At 40.1% G+C, this 20994-nt stretch overlaps 1 protein-coding gene across 1 annotated transcript in view; it reads right to left on the reverse strand.

Moving 5' to 3' along the window:
- Nucleotides 1–1747: 1747 nt before the first annotated feature.
- The window catches only part of ppp1r16b (protein phosphatase 1, regulatory subunit 16B), a 70347-nt gene continuing 51100 nt past the window's right edge, over nt 1748–20994 (reverse strand). Inside the window, exons 3-6 of the mRNA XM_037679821.1 lie at nt 12669–12814; nt 7663–7766; nt 1952–2076; nt 1748–1756 (exon numbers count right to left, since the gene is read on the reverse strand). Coding sequence (XP_037535749.1) covers nt 1748–1756; nt 1952–2076; nt 7663–7766; nt 12669–12814 — 384 coding nt within the window. The remainder of the gene's footprint in view (nt 1757–1951; nt 2077–7662; nt 7767–12668; nt 12815–20994) is intronic.

Below are 20994 nucleotides of genomic sequence, written 5' to 3' on the forward strand. Positions count from 1 at the left end.
ATTCTAACCAAAGTTTACGAATAGTTGGGGAAATTTTCAAAGAATGCGCTGATATAATTCACTGTGTCTTTTTAAGCAAAGACTTATTAAAATGCAAAAACAGGGAGCAAAATTCAAGTCCAGGATTCAACAGCTTGAAGAACCACTGTGGGTAGGAAAGAAATCATTTTCCTCTGCATGATCTTATCAGTTTCTCACACCATTGTGAAGGACACTTCAGCCCACTCTTATTTATAACATAGCTTCAGTATATGGTGGTCCCTCACTTATCGCAGGGGTTACGTTCAAGACACCCCCGATATGTGAAAATTCATGACGTAGGGACATTATATTTATTTTAGTATCTATATATATATTTTAAGACTTTATAAATTCTTCCCACACTCTTGCAATGTTCTTAATGTTCTAAACCAGAGGTTCCCAACCCTGGTCCTCGAGGAACACCATCCTGCATGTTTTAGTTGTTTCTCTGCTCCAACACACCTGATTCAGTGGTTTAATTACTTTATTAAGTTCTGCAGAAGTCTGTTAATCACCCATGCATTCAATTCATGTGTGTGAAAGCAGGGAAACAACAAAAACACGCAGGATGGTGTTCCTCAAGGACCAGGGTTGGGAACCTCTGTTCTAAGCTCTCTAAATGCTCTAAAAGAGCACAGCGAAAGAGAGCAGACAAACTGATGCTACAGTTAATTAGCAAATCAGTGCCCAGGGCTGGACTGGCCATCGGGAGTGCTGGGACATTTCCCGGTGGCCTGGCCTGCTCAGTGATCGCCGAAGGGGACTAAAGGCTCAGTTCAGCTCATGCTTGATTATTTTAAATAAACAAGCAGAGCAGAGACACACAACAAGTTGCGTGCCCACCTGCTGTGTGTCTCTGCTCTGCTGTGACCGACAGCCTCAGAAAGAGAAAGGAGGAGGCCCACTCGGCGATCACTGAGTGAGCCAGGCCACCGGGAAATGTCCAGGCCACTGGGAAATGTCCTGGTGCTCCTGATGGCCAGTGTCCCCTCAGCACAACGCCTTGGTCACCTTACATCAATCAGCCAATCGTGTGTCGTGTACAATCTTACGTTGAAAACCTGCAAAGGAGTGAGTCCGCGAAAGTCGAATCGCGACGTGTCGAGGGACTACTGTAATGATATTTATGGACATTTCTTTGTGCACGGCTCTTGCTCTCTCAAGGTCCACCACAACAATTAACCAGACTAAAGTCTGGATATTCATCTGATAGTTTGAACACCTTGATTCTTTTCTATTCTGTTGCAGATTTGAGGCCATCCTCAGGGTCATGGCCCAGTTTTAACTTGGCTCCAGTTTTCTGGACAGCTGGCCTGACATTTCACATCAAAACACCTTCATATACAGAGGACTTGATACTGGATTTGATGAATGAAAGGTGCTCAGGTCCTGAGCAGGCTAGACAAGCCCAAACCATCAGTCCTCCACCACCGTGTCTGACATCTATGAGGCGTTTGTCCTGATAACCTGGGATTATTATTTCCTCAGTGACTACATATTGCCAAATATCCTCACCTTGTTTCTCTTTGCAATCTATAACCAACCAGGGTCTGTTGAGTCTGCCCCCTCCCCCCATCTCCTCTCATATTCATAAAGTCTAACCATTGGTTTAACTTGCTGGGACATCCACCTCTGATAATATAAAAATCAGAAGCTGTCTTGAATGTTTTCTACAGTTCTCCATCAATCTTTCTCTGTGCAATGATGGATCCCAAATTGATTTTACTCATCCAGACTGACAGGAAGCAATGAGAGAGAATTTGGCATAACTGCTCATTCACATCATTAAACGTTAGCTGGGCAGAACTAATTTTTTTCTTTTTCCACATTATATCCCGCAGACAATGAATTTTATGTCACCACTAATTTCATATGAAGGAAAATGTCTGAACTTTAAAAAACAAACAGCCTAATTGGAACTGCTTCTTACCAATGTGGCTCCCTGAGAGTCTTGATGGTTGACTTCCTCTCCTTGTCTCAGCAGCTCCTGAATGTCTTCTATCATCCTCCTCTCCGTGGACGCCCGCGTCTCGTTGATCATCTCCTGGGTGATGCCTGACAAACACGAATGCAGAACGAATATTAATCGTCCCCCACTGAAAGTTAGAATTTAGTTTTTCCTGAAAGCAGCAGATAGTTTATGTTCAACCGAAGCCGACACAGACGCCAAAGTTTGATGGGGTTTGATGAAACGGCAACGTACATTCCCTTTTGATCGGCAGCAAAGTTTATTTTTAAATTACTCTGGATGTTTTCTATAAGCAAAAAAATATGTTACACGATCAATAAATATGAGTCGTAGTGACAGTCGCAGAATGTTTCCTCCCCAGGCGTCACAGTGACATTAAAAGAGCTACAAGTCTAGAAATCAGTAATGTGAATAAAATAGCATTACTGATGAAGAGATAACGACTGTTTACTTTAAAATTATTATATTTTTTGTTTATTCTTTTTTTTATTTTATTTTTTACCATTTTTCTTTCTTTGGTTCTTTGAAATTGGTAGATAACTTCTATAGCATCCACATCTGGATCCAAATAGCTGCAATAAATATAAAATTTCTATTTTTGGGGGGTGGGAAAGTAAGTTTACTCAAAGTAGTTGATTCTTTGATTCTCAATGACATTTTTTTTTCTTTTATTCTATAGAAAATAAATAAATACATGAAGACCTAATGTCTCAAAAATTATTATTTTTTATTTAATTTTAGTCAAAGATCCTGAAATATTAAATACAATTTCAAAATTTAAATATTCTGTTTTTATTTTTATATTTTATTAACAAATGACATCTTTTTAAGGTTGTACAGAAAAGAATCCTGTGAAACAGGCACTCACTCGTGAAATAAATAGAAACGACACATTTCCCCTGACTGTGCATATTTTACCCTCAGGATTCAGCTCTACAACCTTTCTCGTGACATGAGCCTCCGTCCACTCATCTGGTCCTTCACCTTGGAGCCTTAATATTTTAAAGTCTAAACTCCCCTTTTGTGTCAATCTCTTGAATAAAGCAGGAGCCCACATGAGTGTCAGTCAGTGATTGCGATGAAGGGGGGACTGATTTTGCAATCAGGGCTTGAGTCAGACCAATCCAGGCCTTTTGCAGTTTTCAGTCAACCTTATGTCAGTTTTGCTTTTTAAGGTGTTTGCACCAATCTCTCTGGGCTAAAGTCAGAAATGTTACCTGCTTCTTTCTTTCCAGCTGGAAAATAAGTGACTCAAACAATAATCTCATAGTCATCGAGGCCAATTGATTTCAACATCAAAATGCATTTTAAAAAGAAGAGTTGAATGGACAAGGGTACCATCATTAACATGCATTTTTAGTGCTTTTTCAATAACTAACTATTTTTCAATGAAAGACACTTGTACTTTTACAATGAGAATATGGCCTTAAACACAGTGATTCATCGGATGTGTTTGTATAAGGAAAGGCAACCTATCATTTGGCTGCTGTACTTTTTATGTGTAATTATTACAAGAGTTAATTGTTTTTTACAGCTCATCATTGTTCCATCAGAACCAGTTAAAATTTAACCATGGACTAATCGTATTGCTGGTGTCAGTAGTTTAACTTGTTGACCGAACTCTTTCACCCTTCAGCTCCAGGTACACTGATCTCGTCTTTATCACTGCAGCTCATCACAGATCCACCTGGCTCTAGAGGAGGATCAGGGCAGAGTCTGATCAGTCGTTGCTGCATATCAAATGCTCTGTGTGTGTGTGTGTGTGTGTGTGTGTGTGTGTGTGTGTGTGTGTGTATGTGTGTGTGTAAGGGACAGGCTGCCTGTGTGCTCGTCCACGTATTTCTGGAGATCGAAGTCTTATCCCTCGCCACAATGCTGAGAACATTACCAGAGCAATTAGCAAAGCTGCACTCCCTTTGATCAGCTTAATAATCATTCTTCTCACCTACTGTACCGCTATCTGCATTCTGCAGCTCCACTGAACCCATTGTAAGCTGAGAACCTCATTTTTGAGTGCATTCTCCCTTTTCAAGCCCCTGTTCTAGATGTGCTTCCAACACTGGCTCACAACCAGGTTGTAGTCAACACACTGTGGTGTGATGTGGCCTTTACAGTACAGTTCAAAATAAATCTAATTTATTAACGGTGCCTTTGTTTACAATACAGCTTTAATCATAACGGTTTTCTGACCTTTAGCTTTGCAGGGAAATATAAATAACCTTTATGATGACCAACACCTTGGTGCCTCCAGATAATCAGCTCTGTGTTGTTCACAACTAAGCAGCTCACTGATTATTCTGGTGGATGCTAAAGGGCACAAAGGCAGGCTCTTTGTCTTATTTATATTAAAAAAGATAAGTCTGGTCATGTTTAAAGTGATAATTTTTTTAATAGTTTGCACCTTACCAGCTGTGGCATGAGACACATAATATGGAATATGAACGAACGGGCAGAAGTCCTTCCAGAAAATGCTAATGGCTAGCCAAACAAAGACTTCTAAAACAATTATTTTTCAAAATTATCATACAGATGTGAAGAAACCCTAAATCAACTAATATTCAACCTGTTAACTTTTGCATGATACCGTTTGTTTATTTTTTTTTTTAATTGAACAATGTCCATGTTTCTGAGCCAATGTAATTTTGCTGAGCTTAAACTGTACACATGCCAGTTCAACACGATATATGCTCAGCACATATAGTCAAGCAGCAACACTGACATTGCTCTAAATCATGTCAGGAAAAAAATCTAGAGGTTTAAAATTAGCTAGAGATGCACGATATTGGATTTTTGGGCGATATACGATATGCCGATATGTTAAAACCTATTTGGGCAATAATCGATACTGATATTTTTTAGCTACTTTCCTTTGTCAGAACATAGCCCTCTCTCTTATTTAGACTTACTTGTTACAAAAATTGTATAACAGCCGTAAGGGCTGGTGACATATATTCAGTAACAGCCATATGCATAGCACGTAATTATATTAAACGAAAAGTGTTAAATGTTAATTATTAGCATTAGTCACCTGCGACGCTGTCTCACTTGTGGAGGCTTGTTCCACGTTCCTAGCTTTAGTGTGGGATCCTCTGCACTCTTGTGCATGAAGGACAGACTTTTTAAGTTCAAAGTTTTTGTCTATCCATTGTGCCGCAAGACTAATCATGCTAACAGGGCTAACACTTGACGTCTAAACATCTGTGATAAACTCATCCAATCGTCTATTAGCTTCTCAATGATGTCAGAAATTACGGCTTGTAACTCGGGTAAGGCTACGTCGGAAAAATACCTCCGACTGGGGACGATGTAGCGAGACTCAACGTAGTCCAAAAATCTTCGTAATCAAAAATCCTCAACAACAAAAAAAAACCTTCTACACCAAAAACATTTTGACTTCTTCCTCTCCGCCATGATCAGATCAGGTAGGCGCGTGTGACATCATCACGTTGTGCTGGTGCTGCAGGCATCCTTGTCATTGGGTTGTCATACAAAAACAGCGTCTTTTATATCGGTGAGTTATTTTGATGGAATGGCCGATGTCCGATATTTCACTTTAATGCTAATATCGGCTGATACCGATAACGTGCCGATAATATCGTGCATCCCTAATATTGACTAATGTGTTTGATGAATCACAGGTCCTGCTAACGTGCCATCCTAGTGAGCCATTTACACACTATAAGCTCCCACTGATAACTTTTTATGCCTTGGTAGGATAAAATATGCAAATTCCTTTCTATTTTCTACAGATGAACACAGTTTTTAAACACTAAAATTATTTTTCACAAGCATTTAACAAACTGGAGATTCCCTGCCAGAAAAGAAAAATGACAGAAATTCTCCTTGGAGAAGAAAATAGGTGCACATGCCCAGTCTCCACAGTAAATATGACACAAGGTTACATCCTGTTTACAGAAACTTGAAAGAAAGCAACACTAATTAGCACAAGTAAAAAAAAAGAAAAAAGTCTGTGTTCTGGGCGTTTGTGCCAAATCATTTCTTGGCTGCTGGAACAACTTTCTGAAGTTGTTCACTCAGCAAATGTCTCTGATCAAACCCAGCAAATAGTCAGTTCCATAAACCATTATGTCTTCTCATTAAACTCTATGCTGAAATTCAAAAACATTTAAAACTCTCAAAGCAGAATGTAAAGCGATTTAAATTATTTCAACTCAGGAAGACGGCTGCAGTTTTGGTACAGTGGAGAGATGGATTTTCTTGCATCGTTGGAAGCTCTGAACACATGCCTGTTTGTAAATGAAACCATTTACCAGAGGACTCTGGTTTCTTTTAGTTCAACGTAACTAAAGCTGTGCTACTCCAACTCACACTTTTAAAACACAGCACAAGCTTGCCCTCCCTCATCGCTGATGTGCAGTTTGTTCACCACTGCTGGTCTCCTTGAACTCTCCCAGTAACATCACAGACTGCGGATGTTTACTGTGACGCAGCATGAATATACAGTATCCTAATCTGCATCCCACTGGGGGAGACACTGTGAATATTTCAGAGCTACCTGGAGTGCTGATCTTAAATCTTTGCGGGACACTAAGCAGTCTGAGGTCACATCCCTGCTGCAGTCTTCTTCTGCAATCTGTTCCTGTGGCGACCGGTGCAGGAAAACTGCCAACAACCTTAAACTGCAAGGTTAAGGATGATACAAGGGTTCACTATCTGCTGAACGCTTCCCGCACTGATTATATTTATAACACTGACGTAAAATAATCCGAGCAAGAAAAGTTTAGTTCAGACTTCTCAAAAGCTCAACAAAAAAAAAAGGAGCTTGTGTTAGTCAACAAATCTTTGAGATGTTGAGACATCAAGAACATTTTACACGGACCAAGCAGCAGAGGGACTTGCTGCTTTGAGCAGATCTGTGCGGCTCCTTGGTCTGTTCTGTCTTTACACCGGCCTGCATCAACATGTTTTATGGTCCTGCTGTTCTGGTCTCTGGCTGTTCATGATGTTCAAATTGAAGAAAAGGAGCTAAGTATTTTATATATATTTTTTAATTACTTCTATCACTGTCCTGTAATTAGTCTCTGAGACATGATGCAGATTAGGGACAGACAGCTTATACAGCAGAGTCTTAACTTTCTGTCTGTTTATGAAAACGTTTAGAGTGTCCTGCAGAATTACTCAAAGTCAAAAACACTAGCTTTTACTGCAAGTCTAATTGCAGCTGGAATTAATCGATCTTGTTTTATTATTCAAGGAATTGGCAATGTTAATAAACTGAATGGTTCATGCATATTAGGATTTGGGATTTAGTGGGATGCCTAAGGGCTACCAGCTCTTTTGCCACATTTTCATCTTCTATCACATTATTTCCTGAGTCCTCCTTTGGTCAGCTGGGCACCTTGAGGAATAAATCCTCCTTCATAACAGGATGTCTATAATCTGCTATAATCTTCCCTGACTGTTTGTTTTTTGATTCCCAGCTAAAATTCTTGCTAATCTTTCTACGTGTAGATAACAAATGTATGTTTTTCTCTGGTCAGGAGGAGCAGTTGTGTATTTGCATGTCACCATTGATTAGATGTGACTCCTGAGGATTTGGGGTTATTTAGTTGACTAAAACCACAAATATTTATCCTAACTAAGCGTTTCAGCCCAATGACTCATTCCACAAACCACATGGTTTGCCAGCTCTTTAAATATTTATACTCTACCTCTGTTGGCCATGGCCGTCTCGATGATGTCCAGTGTTGAGTCGTCCTCACACAGGTCGTAGGGCATGTTCCCGTCAGAGTTAACGGCCAGCAGATTGGCACCACTGGGAGATGAGCAGATGAATAATAAAACGTGAAATTAATTTGCAGAAGTTAATCAATTTGCTGCTTGTATATTATCAGTTGACATTTAGGGGACTGCAAGAGAAGCCTTAAATCTTTTACAGCCAACTTTATCTGCTACTTTTTTTCTTCTTTCGGCTGCTCCCTTCTTCAGAGGTTGCCACGGAGAACTAAGGTGCATGAAGACATGGCGATTATTTTTACGCTGGATGCCATTCCTGACGCAACCACAGACCACCGAGCTACCACAGCCCTTTGTGTGGAGGAGACAGCTGCTATCTAGGACACCCAGGACAGCAGATGATGGGGGTTAATGGCCTTGCTTAAGGGCCCAGAATGGGGCAAATGAGGGTGGAGGCAGGTGTGGGTGCTTCACCTATTCCACTCACATTTTGATGTTGTTGATACCGGGAGTTGAACCAGCAACCTTCCGATCACACATCCACCTTCTCTAACCTCTGCGCCACCACTCCCCTATATGCTCTAAACATAACATACAAAACATACAGTAATTTGGCTTTTGATTCATCTTAATATTCTTAAAATAACCTGATGCATGCTCAATAATCCAGGTAGAAAAATCTAAAACAGTTAAATCTGGCCCTCTGTGAACAGTAAACAGCCATCAGTGTGCTAATGATCCATTGTTATGCTGATGGTCCTTCTTGAGCATGTGATCAGCTGGTTTTGGTTGTCAGCAGCAAAACTGGTTTATCCACACTGAGACGGTGCTATTTAAGAGACTGAGCTGAATACAGCTCCTCAGACTGAGGAAGTCTCTCGGATGAGAGACGAAACGTTTCTACATTTTTTGTTGATTTGCTTTGTTTTGTTTTTTTGAATGTCCAGAGGACCAGATTTAACTTTTTTAGATTCTTAAAATAACTTTTTTCTTTTCCATTGTGACTTTAATCCCAACTCTTATATACAAATAAATTATCCTGTTCAGCTGTTTCCTCTGAGTGGTGCCGAATCTTTATGTTTGTGTTTAATCTCGTCACGTGGGATGAAAAGCAACTTTCAAGCAGCTTTGTTTCAAACAGCCTCAACTATGTCAGGATATAACTCGTCCGTCTGGTAATAAAAAAATAAAAATTAAATAAGATTGAGACGAGCCTTCGAAGTTGGTTTCGTCCCACACTAAAAATCTTTTGATGTGATTCGTTCTCACTGCTCCCGTTTATTACATCTCAATTTCTTTAATCGTGCTTACAAATGATGCATTCCTGCATGGTTTCTGTGATCTCTTCAAACAGACGACCAAGGAAAAGGTATGAACAGAAAATATTACAACTTTCAAAGAGTATTTAACAAAAAAAGTATTAGAAGTAATTTAGAGTAAAACAATGATAAACATCCATCCATTATCTTTTACTCGCTTCTTCCATTATGGGTCATGGGGGTCGCCGGTGCCCATGTCCAGCAATCATTGTGCGAGGGGCGGGGGACACCCTGGACAGGTCTCCAGTCCATCACAGGGACACATAGAGACAAAGAAGACAAACAACCATTCACTCTCTCACTCACACCTAGGGACAATTTAGAGTTACCAATCAGCCTAACATGCACGTTTTTGTTCTATGGGAGGAAACCGGAGTACCTGAAGAAAACCCACGCATGCACGGAGAGAGAACATGCAAACTCCACCCAGAAAGGCCCCCAGACCAGGATTTGAACCAGGGACCTGCTCTTTGAGAGGCAGCAGCTCTACCAGTTGCGCCACCGTGCTGCCCAGGATGAAACGTCTCAACAAAAAAAGAAACCGTCCAGATGACCTGACTTAACTTTGTTGGATACGTTCTGTTAAGTCTTTGTTTTTAGTGTTTCTTTAGCCACTTTGCCACTGATGAGTGCGGCTCCACTTGGCTCTTATTGCTTCTTCTAAGGTGTAGGTGATTTGCAACCGTGACTTGTCTTCCTGCTCTGAGGGCAGGATCGTCAATGCAAAGTGGGTGGTATCGCAACAGATCATCGTGTTTGAGCTACTCCGCCCATTGTGGTACTTAATTGCCCGGCACTGCATATAAGTCCGGGTGTAGCCATGCTGCACCATCATTTCCGATATCTCTGTAAATGTGCTCATGTCTTGTAGCGCCATCTGTCAACATGATCAGAGGGGAAATAGAGGTACAGATGCAGATTCAGTTTGCAGTGTTGCTGGGCGGGTCATCCAGTGACGTAGCTCTGCTGGCCAATCAACGGCTGCTGTCTGCTTTCATCAAAATCGTCACCTTGGAGCAGTCTGCTTGGAACCACGAACGGGTGGGTACCAACAGTGGGGAGGTCCTTAACTGGTGCAGTGTGGTGCAGAACCAATGAGAGTTGAGACAGTGGCAAAGCACCATTTGAGTGTGCATATGAGGTTTTATATTATCTCTTCATTAGGAGGTAATTAAAGTTTAACACAACTCATTTCATTGAATCCTAATTAAAAATGTCACTGTGAGTCAGACTTGGTCCAACTATTAGCAGTTAATTTATATAATGGAGACTGGAGCATGCATCAGGGTTAGTGAGTTATTAAAAATGACAATATGTCACTCTGATACTGTTTGATAATAATTTATATATATTTGTCACTTTTATTTCTTACAAGTGGATGAGTGGAAGACAGAAGTTTGGTGGCTTCGGCTAATTTTCCTTCTTTTGTTCCCTTTTCAAAAATCATTAGTCTTGAATGTTTTCTTCCTCTCGTTATTAAGCTGAACTCACAACAATTACCATCAATGTTTCTTACTTCATGTGGCACCCGCTGATGTTTGTGAAATACAAAAAAAAAGTAATTTCTCCTACCAAAAACTCAAACCTAAGCAATAAAATTTGTATTAAAATGGAGTTTGTGTCCACTTTCTGTGTGTAAATTTGATTTTATTTGTTTTGTTGTCTAAATAACATGCCGGTTAATTTCAGACAGTTGTCTAAGTTGGCAGAGGTGGCTAGCTAACTCTGCCCACCCCTCCATCTGCTTACAGCCATGACCAATTAGAGCGTAGCTGCTCAATTTATTACAACTTGATGCAGAATCTGTCGATTACCAAGCTGCAGCTCGGTCTGATTAATTGGAAGTTCTCTGTGAACATCAGAAAGGTCCAAGCTGTGATGTGCTGATCTGATCAATAGTAAGATCAGTTGTTCAATCAACCTCCTGGCCAAAATCAATCAAAAACCTGATGCACCTCAGCATGATATTGTTAGTATTCACCACTGCATTCACTGCAGCAGGCCATTCCAACATGGGACCAAACTTCACCCCATCTCTAATTCAACTAGCTCAAATGTCATATTTATGAGTCAGCACTGAACCTAAAGATATCTGCTAATGAAATATATAATATTAAAAAAATTACATTATTGAAAGTGTTTGTAATCTGCGCTGAATTCATATACTTGACTGCAATCTGGAAAAAAAAATCCCCAATCAGGCATGTTTTGATAGATCATTAAAGCATAAATTGGGCCTTGAGCACAAATAAAAATATTGTGACATATATATATATATATATATATATATATATATATATATAGTGGGGGAGTGGTAGGGCAGAGGTTAGAAGATGGGCCTGTGATCGGAAAGTCACAGTCAGCTCCTGGTACCGTCAACATCAATGTGGGTGGAAAAGGTGAAACACCCACACCTCCCTCCACCCTCATTCGCCCCACTCTGAGCCCATGAGCAAGGCCCCTAACCCCCACCATCTGCTCCCTAAACAGGTTTCTCTTGAAAATGAGTTCTTGTGGCTCAATGAGACTACCTGGATAAATAAAGGGTAAATGAATAATAAAATATATACATATATAACTAGAGTCAAAACCAGGAGCCAGAAGTTGAAGACACAAAAGGAAAAAGAAGAAAGAAACAACGTGCTGTGTTGTCATCATTGTATGTTTCCATACAATGATAAAATTAGTCCTATATATTTATCCCATCACACCTGAGATTCACCCAGGTGGAGCAGTGGGCAGCTATGTAAGCGCCTGGGGAGCAATTGGGGATTGGGTGTCTTGCCCAGAGACGCCATGACATGGGGGAATGGCTGGGAGTCGAACCAAGACTTTCTGGTCCCAAGTTGGCTGCCCTACCTCTACCCCATAAGCATCATAAGCATTCCATATTGGCAATAACTTTTAAATTAAGTTTTAACTATTTTATAAATCATACTCTTCCATGTAAATAAATGCGACATTTGCCTCACCCAAAAAAAAAAAAATCACTCAAAAATATTTTCAAGGTTTTTTTTTTTTTTTTTTTTATCTGCATAGCTCTTCCCTTGCTGCAATGTGTTGCATTGTAAAAATACATTTGAACTTAGTTATTTGAGGTTTAATGACATTTATAATATGAGCTGGGAGGGTGTATGAGCAGGTATGTTGTATCGATGGAACAGACTCAATGCAACACGGCCGCGCTTAAAAAAACAGACATTTTGGTTTTGATTTCGAACAAAGGAAGTAACTGGAATCACTTTGTTAATTTCAATGCTTGTGACTAGTACGCAACATGCTAACAATGCTGGCAGCAGCTCAGGTTTAAAGCTAAAATATTACAACATGGCTTCAAGATGGAACTAACACTTCCAGTTAGGAGTATTTTCACACTGAATGAAAAGCTGACTAGATCTAAGCCAGGACTATTCAACTAACTTGCTCAGGCAGCCACAGTTACTGAAAGCCAAGAGCTCAGGGAGTAGTTATTATCATTAAGTAACTTTGTTTTATGGTTAAAAATGTAGTTTTATTTAAAAATGAACCCATTGGTGGGCCGAACTTAGCTCACCTGTATGCCTGATTTGACCCCCGAGCCACCAGTTGAATAGCCCTGGTCTAAGAACTTAAAAATGTGCATTGAAAATATAAGGAAACCCAGGCAGGTTTTTATGACTTACTGTGAGATGAGTATTTTGACGAGTCCTGCGTGTTCACAGGTAGCAGCAGCGTGCAGCGGCGTCCATAGTTCATTGTCCTGAGCGTTAACATTGGCTCCTCGGTCCAGAAGGATCTTCACCATCTCCTCGTAGTTGTCTATACAACACTGTGTGGAGAAACAAGAAGTCTGCTTGTTACAGTAAGAAATGAATCATCCAATCAGTTTGATAAAACCTCAACTGTCACAACTGCTAACAATCAGAATTTTATACAATACAGCTTAAAATCAGTTATTCCAATAAAAAATGAAAATCTAAAATTTCTAACTCGCGTTATTGGCTCGTGGAGAAAAGAGAGCACAACAAAGTGTTTAAAGTTGAAGTTGTTATTTTAGCCATGAGCTGTTTTGAAAAGTTTTATAAAAATCCATGTGGTTTCCTCCCGTTTGAAGAAAAGTTTCTTTTTAGTTCCCACCGTGAGTAGTCATCTGTGCAGCGCTTGAGCTGAACGCTTCTGCACCTTCATCAGCGCAAGAAAGTAATGAAAAGGAAACTCGTTTGCCTCCAACAGAAGAAAAGCACGAGAGGTTCATAAAGAAGTCACGCCATGTCTCTTGAAAAAGACTTTAAATGGCATATTGTGAGGTGTGATTCTGAGAACACGTCAGACCCATATGGACACGGAGTGTTGACACATTACTCTTTGTGTGGATCTGAGACAAAATTAGAAATGCACCCACAATTCATAGAAGCAAACAAAATGCATGAACAGGGAGAAAATAGTTTCCTTGTTGGACTGGGTGGGAGAGAGTGTGGGTGTGATGCTGGAGAGATTTGTCCATGAAAACCATCCTGTAATCTGACTGACACCAGCAGCGGCGTTTTCCCTCCACCAGAGCTGCTGCACCGCTGAACGGAAATCCAAAACAAGGGACTGAAAAGTGGAGTGACGAAAGGAGGAGATTACTCTGTCACAGAGGGAGGACGAGATATGATGAGAAAACTGAAGGATTCAAAGAAAATGTTTTTTTTTTTTTTTCCAGTCCTCCACTGACACCATTGATGTTTAAATTCTGTGTTTGAATCTTGTACTTGACATTTTCAGTCAACCCCAGGGATGGGATCTGAACATTTTCTGTGTTGAGATGAAATGAGACACCTGTCACAATGAAATGCAAAGTCTCTTCTGAGAAAATGCGGATAATCCTGATAAACACGTGAAGAATAAAAGGAACGCAAGAGAACGTGCTGAGAGTGAGAAAATGCAGATTGCAGACAGCAGAAGGAATCAAATACAGACATGTTCACAAACTGATACGGTTTCAGCGAAATGAGAACAACTCTTTATATAGAGTGAAAAAATATTTTCACTATTCATGTGTTTTGATATTTGAAACTTTTTTAATCAACCAGATAAATACATCTGTTTAGCTCCAACTACTCAAATATCGGGATTTTTTATTCCATGTTTGATGGCTGTACAAGATAAAGTAATATTTCAGATCTTTTAAAGTGGGGGTTCTGTGGAAAGGTTATGATCAATCAATATCTTGCCTGTTGTAGGTAGCTCTTTGAATGGCCTCAGTTTGCATAAACTGAGTTTAACTCAGATGGTCTGGTGAGCTTACAGCTAAATCAAACTGCTGCTGTCCTAAAACATCTGCAAAATCAAACGATTGAAAGCAGTTCATAAAAATGCTGTATAAGAAACCTTTAGGCTGTCGTAAATTTTATATTACACATTGTTTACATGAAGTTCTATGTCTGTTTTTAAGCACAAATAGCAGCAGCTAGTTATAGCTTTTCTAGTGCTACCTGGAGCACTTCTGCTAGAAATATATTAAATATATTTAACAAAAATAACAGGAATCACAGCGGTACGGTGGCGCAGTTGGTAGAGCTGCAGCCTCTCTGCAAGAGGGTTGCCAGTTAAAATCCTGGCCCGGGACATTTCTGGGTGGAGTTTGCATGTTCTCTCCATGCATGAATGGGTTTTCTCCGGGTACTCCACTTTCCTCCCACAGACCAAAAACATGCATGTTAGGCTGATTGGTAACTCTAAATTGTCTCTAGGTGTGAGTGAGAGAGTGAATGGTTGTTTTTCTCGTTTGTCTCTATGTGTCCCTGTGATGGACTGGAGACCTGTCCAGGGTGTCCCCCATCTCTTGCACAGTGATAGCTGGACATGGGCACCAGTGACCCCCGTGACCCAAAATGGAATAAGCGGGTAAAGATGATGGATGGATGGAGGTCATTTAAAGCGTTATCTGCAACAGGTAAGATACTGTTTACAAAGATCCCCACCTCAAAACATCTGAACTAACCCTGTAAGTATTTGAGTTTCAACCCTTGCTTCAACAAGAGAAGACATCTAATTAATAATAATTTCCATCATAAATCCTCAATTTTCTCAAGAGCATGTGCTAAAGTGTAATCTCTGGAGGGTTCTGAGACGTGAGAAGAGGGAAGAGAACAACACAGAGAGGAACAAACGTGAATACATGTCAAGAAGCAGACAGAAGTCACTCTGGGGAATGTAAACAACTGCAAACTGTATTCTTCAGCATCCTGCATCATAAGTTCCTGCTTAGCAGTGACTTTAGGACCAGTACAGAGGGTAAAAAATGTGCCCTTTTTCATAATTTATCAACAGAATACACAATCTGGGTCAAATCCAGCCAATAAAAGTGCAATTTTGAGATAATTTGGTATTCTCCAATCTGATTCTTTTCAATTCAATTCAATTCAAAAATACTTTATTAATCCCAAAGGGAAATTATTTGTTGTTGTAACTCGTTATCCTCGTTTCATTAAGAGATTTTATAGATGCTGATGGCTGAAGACAGGAAGCATCTCTTGTAAAGGTCCATCCCACAGTGGATCCTAAGAAACTGGCTGCAGATGCCGTCCGATCTGTCCACCCAGACTCGGCTGGTCTCTCGGTTCGAGAAGGTTTGGTCGGTTCCCCCGGGCTGTAGGATCGCACGAATGCCGGACAGAATTCCTCCGAGAGCAATGGCTACTCCTCCCAACAGTCTGCCGAGCTCCTCGTTGCTGCGGACAGCCAACTGTAGGTGTCGAGGGACGATCCTGTCCTTCTGCTGTCATGAGCCGTGTTTCCTGCTAGTTCCAGGATCTCAGTGGTCAGGCACTCGAGCACAGCTGGCAGGTAGATGAGAATGCGTCCACAGAACATCCTTTCAACTCATTTGAGATTTGGGGCTGTAGTTGAGATGTTATTTGAGCTTTTGAGATGTTAATCAGCTGCTGTTGGTTGTAGAAAACTGCCTTGTTGCCATGGTTACACATCATAATAAATGTCCAAAACTAAAAAAAAAAAAATCTGTAACAATCCTTCCAGCTGCACAACATCTGATACCAGAGGAAACAATCATCTAAAAAAAAAAGTGCTTTACATCCAGAAAAAGAGGAATTAAAGTTTCCAAAAGCAAAATCTCAGAATGAAAGTCACAGAGCTGCTCCAACATGAGCCACCTTGAGCGGTGCAATTCTAGAATATTTTTATAATAATAATTTTAACTTTAAAACAAACATTTAACCTCTGATACTGGACTACATCAGAGCCAGGTTGCAATGATTTCAGCAAAAACTAGGAGCACTTTTTAGTTTTTGTTGCTTGGATTTGCTGAAGGAATGAGACCTGGCGTGGGTGTATGGTGGAATACCACGCATATAAACACAGCGTAGGAGGATATGAAATTATTGCACAGACATAAATATTCTAAAAAAAAATAATTTAAAGTCTTTGCACGGATGTTTAACAATGATTAGGTCAGTAACTGAAGTCATTAGAAAATCCTTCATCTTGCACCTCGAGGTAGTCCATAATGAATTATAAGATTTACTGAGGAAGCTGTTCATCTTGCTGTGGAAGCCATCATCTCTCCGTCCAGAGCTACTTTATAGTCAGAGGGATGTTTGCTTCCAGAGTTGGTCAATAAAGCAAGCAGGATTGATCCAGCTTTTGATAAAAAAAAAAAAAAGCTTTTATTCAGTTAGGAGGTGGTGTGTCTAACATACCTACTGCTTAGACATTCAGCTGCAACCTTGTACGGCTGAATTTTGATGTGAGGATGAAGGAACGTTTTTTCTGACGCTTCAGAGATGGTCAGACTTGTGTAGTTGTGGCTGCACAGTAGGCCTGTTGAGCTTAAAGCCACTCCAAGGGGTTTATTGCTGCTATTCATCAGGAACAAATCTGACCAATTAATGAAAAACGAAGTACTTTAATTACGCTGGTTTCACTCCAAAAATTGGGAATTTAAAATCTAAAAGCTTTTGTTTTCTTGTTTTAAACACTTAAAATAATTTTTAAGCTTAAAGGGAATGATTAACCTGGAGACAAGCCAAGCAAACACCAAGAGAACATGAAAGTACCAAACAGAAAGACCCCAGGCCCAACTCAGGGCTTGAATCCAGGACTTTCTTGCAGTGAGACAATGGTGATAAGCACTAATCCACTGTGTTGCCCCCCCCAAAAAAAACATCTACTCTGTTGCTATCTGATTATATTAAGCAATCCTACAAAAAAAACAAAAATCTGCTATTTTTATTTTTGGGGTTTTGTGGGGCAGTGAACTCTGAAAATCTCATTGTGTGGAAATTTTATTAATCAAAGTGGATTACAAGATGTTTTAATGGTTGTTCGGATTGTTTTAGGATACGCTGTGGTCAACCACAAAACTCTGTGAAGTCACTTATTGTACAGTATGTGCCTTTATCTTCTATAGTGTCTGTGAGGTGAAGAAATAAATAACTAGTAAAATACAACTCAAATGACTCTGAACCCTGTTAATGTCAAAATAAAAAATACATATTTTATATAGTTTTTGGACTAAAAGGTGCACTTAAAATCCTTTAATTTTCTCAAACATCGACAGCGAGCCTTATAATCAGTCAGAGTCAGAGTTTCTTTATTGTCATTCGCACCTCATGTGGTACATGTGGTGGAGCGAAATTATGTACACAGGGTCCCAGTTACATCCAACAATAAAATGTAAAAGAAAAACTGTAATAACATCTAAGATATGAACTAAGAAAAACATCAACTAAATATACACTAAGCACTAATAGCATAAAAACATTACATCGAACAGCAGCACGAACATGAGTCTGTCTGAGCAGATGAGCACGCATGAACACATCAACATGAAATAGATCAGCAGCAACATGATATGATTTTTTTTTTCACAGTGATTATTCTGGTTAGAGATTCCTGAGTCTAACAGCTTCAGGGTAGAAGCTGTTCCTCAGTCTAGTGGTTCTACACATAATGCTCCTCAACCTACTGCCTGAGGGGAGCGGGGCAAAAAAGTGTGTGTGCTGGGTGAGTGGGGTCCTTCATGATGCAGGTGGCCCTCTTTCTGCATCTAGAGGTGTAGATGTCTGTGATGGTGGGGAGACTGACTCCAACAGACTTCTGTGCAGCCTTCACCACTCTCTGCAAAACTTTTCTTTCTGCAGCTGTGCAGCCTCCATGCCACACGTTGATGCTGGAGCACAGGATGCTCTCCACTGCACACCTGTAGAAGGAGGTGAGGACTGAGCTTCCCAGACCAGCTCGTCTCAGCCGCCTGAGGAATAAGAATAATCCGGTGCAGCTTATAGTCCGAAAAATACGGTAAGTTCAGAAGATGTTTAAATGTATTTAAATCTGTCTTCTTAAATTGTATGCATTTTACAGCATAGTTAATTGGCATTTAATCACACATTCTGGAGTACACTATTTACTACTAAGGTTACATTTACACTGCAGGTAAAAGTTGCCCAAACCAATTTTTTATTTATTTTTTAGGCCCATTTGCAACCCATAGACTTTTCATAACAGACTGAACGTTAAAAATTCAAAAATTTTATTTTTCAAATCCGACCCAGTTTTTTTTTCGTATGTGGTACTAAATTGGACATATATCCAGTGTCTTTCACAGCGACCTCTGAACGCTCAAGCCATCTGACTTTAACATCATACAGATCAATTCAAATATTGATAATATTGATACCAACATGACGCAGTTCAAAGCTTGGGACTCTGCACATCTTATGCTTATGCCACAGAAAACAAGTCCACTTGAATCATCGTTTATTTTATTGTTTCATTTTTTTACCGCATCTTGGATGACTGAATATCTACAGCAACATATGATCCAAACATTGGTGCTGAATTGTGTCAGTCAGAGTTTCTTTATTTGTCATTCGCATCACATGTGGTACAGTACATGTGGTGGAATGAAATTGTGTACACAGGGTCCCAGTTACATCCAACAATAGCAAAAATACAAAGTGTAAAAAGAAACAGTACATAAGGGTCGACGAAATAGACTAAGATATACGCTAAACAAACGCCAAAGTTCCAAACTGTACGCTAAAAGACCTAAGATACATGCCCGTCACTAAAAGTGCAAAACAATACACCGAACATAGTATTAGTATCAATACTAACATGACAGAAATGGCACTTGAAAGCGTTTCTACTTTCAGTACGTCGCTCCTACTCCAGAAGTGCAATTCTGCTCCAACTTAGCTGGGAAGAGGCAAGATGAAATTTAAACACTGGTTGAAGTTTTAGTAAACAGTGTGCTGCGTGTGATGTCACGTCCTCTTCTGTGCATGCGGGTCACTTCAGTTCACACTGTCTGATAACTATAGCATTTAAATTATAATGTGAACCACTCAGAAAATAAGTGAAAAAATCGGATCTTTGCAAAAATTTGGAATGGAGCGTTGAGACCTGCAGAGTGAACGTGGCCTAACTGTGATCCGGGGTGTGGGAACTGACCACCTGCAGTCAAATCAACTGAAACACATTTGTAACAAATCTAAACAACCTCACGGTGTGTTTATGGCATTTGTAGAAACCTTTCAGAAGCAGAAGTGGTGCTTTAAATGTACCAACTGTTTCCTGTCTTAATGATTAATATATACAGATTCAGAGCAGAAAATGGAAGGGTATGAGTCACGTGTTTCCTTTATTTACCTGCATTCAGCATCTGTTCGCATGTATGAACGTCTTAAATCAGCATGTTTGAGGAACATTCAGTCTGAATGTTGTGTTACTGGCAGGCTTTAAAGCACAATGAAGCCTGATAAGCATCCTAAATTTGTCAAAAACTAGACACTGAAGACCGACTTGTCAAAGATGCTGATAGATTCGATCATTTAAATGGCTCCAGTCTGCAACATTTGCAAATGAAACCATTAAAAACCCTTAAGTTCCAACCCACATTGTAGTTAAAACCTCAGCTAATCTTCTGAATAAACCCACATTTCAGCCCACCAGTTTACCTCAGCATCGGAAAGAAAGAAAAAAAACAGACTTTTACCTACAAAACAAACTTACCGCTAAAGTGAAGAGAACGAAGCCAGGAAATAATGTCTAATTCATGAGAAGCAATCACACAAAGGACAGGAGTGTGGCACAAACAAAAGCCTGGATTATTCTTATGGAGCTGGAAAACAACAGCAGCAGTCTTACTGGGAGCCATCAGTGGGCAGAGTGGACTGTGGTTCGAACTGTGGAGCAGAATGGCGAGGAAATAAGACTGACATTTGGAATTTTAAACGGCTGAAACTCGATCAAGTCTAATGCCAAGGGGGCTGCTGGCAACAAAGATGGCACTAAAACTGAAATACGGAGGCGCTAAGTGAGCGAGAGCAGGGCCAGGTGGATGAAGAGTACAGCTGAGGCTGCCAGAAATAGAAGGCTAAATGGGCTTTACATTTTACCAGCGCTGGACAAACTTGTTGCAAACCAACATGAATCATGGGAATCTGAAGTTGAGCTGCTGGAGACAAGACCTTAGAGATTCAAAGAAACTGAATGATGACTTCAAGGAGCTGTAAGATCAGTGAAACACAACCCATCTCCAGCATGGTTCGCCAGGGAATCAGTATCAAACTGTACATTGAAATTAAATAAAAACCCATAAATAGAGTAGATTATAGGGTCTGAAAGTGCTGGTTATTACTATACTTTGGAAGCTAAGTATACAAACATGATGCTGAAAGTCTGGTGGGTCTTATTTCTTCTAAAGCTGGAGTAACAAAGAGCAAAATAGCCGATGATGAAAAACAAGTGGAACCTCCCAGGAGCACAGAGTGAAAACCTTACAGCTCAACATGATCAAATGCTGCAGATCGCTACAGAGAAAGTGTCAGTCACTGCTGCACAAATATTTAAGCAGTAAAAATGTCAGAATTAAACCTTTTTACCGGTAAATGTGACTGCGGCACTCGCTTGATGTTCTGTCATCGTGCACGCCCAGCTCCACCGAGGTCAAACACAAACAGGAGAGTACAGACAAAACAGCTGTGCATCAATAAAATATAG

This window comes from Nematolebias whitei, chromosome 7 (assembly GCF_014905685.2).
Source record: "Nematolebias whitei isolate Nwh7 chromosome 7, NemWhi1, whole genome shotgun sequence".
Taxonomy (NCBI): domain Eukaryota; kingdom Metazoa; phylum Chordata; class Actinopteri; order Cyprinodontiformes; family Rivulidae; genus Nematolebias; species Nematolebias whitei.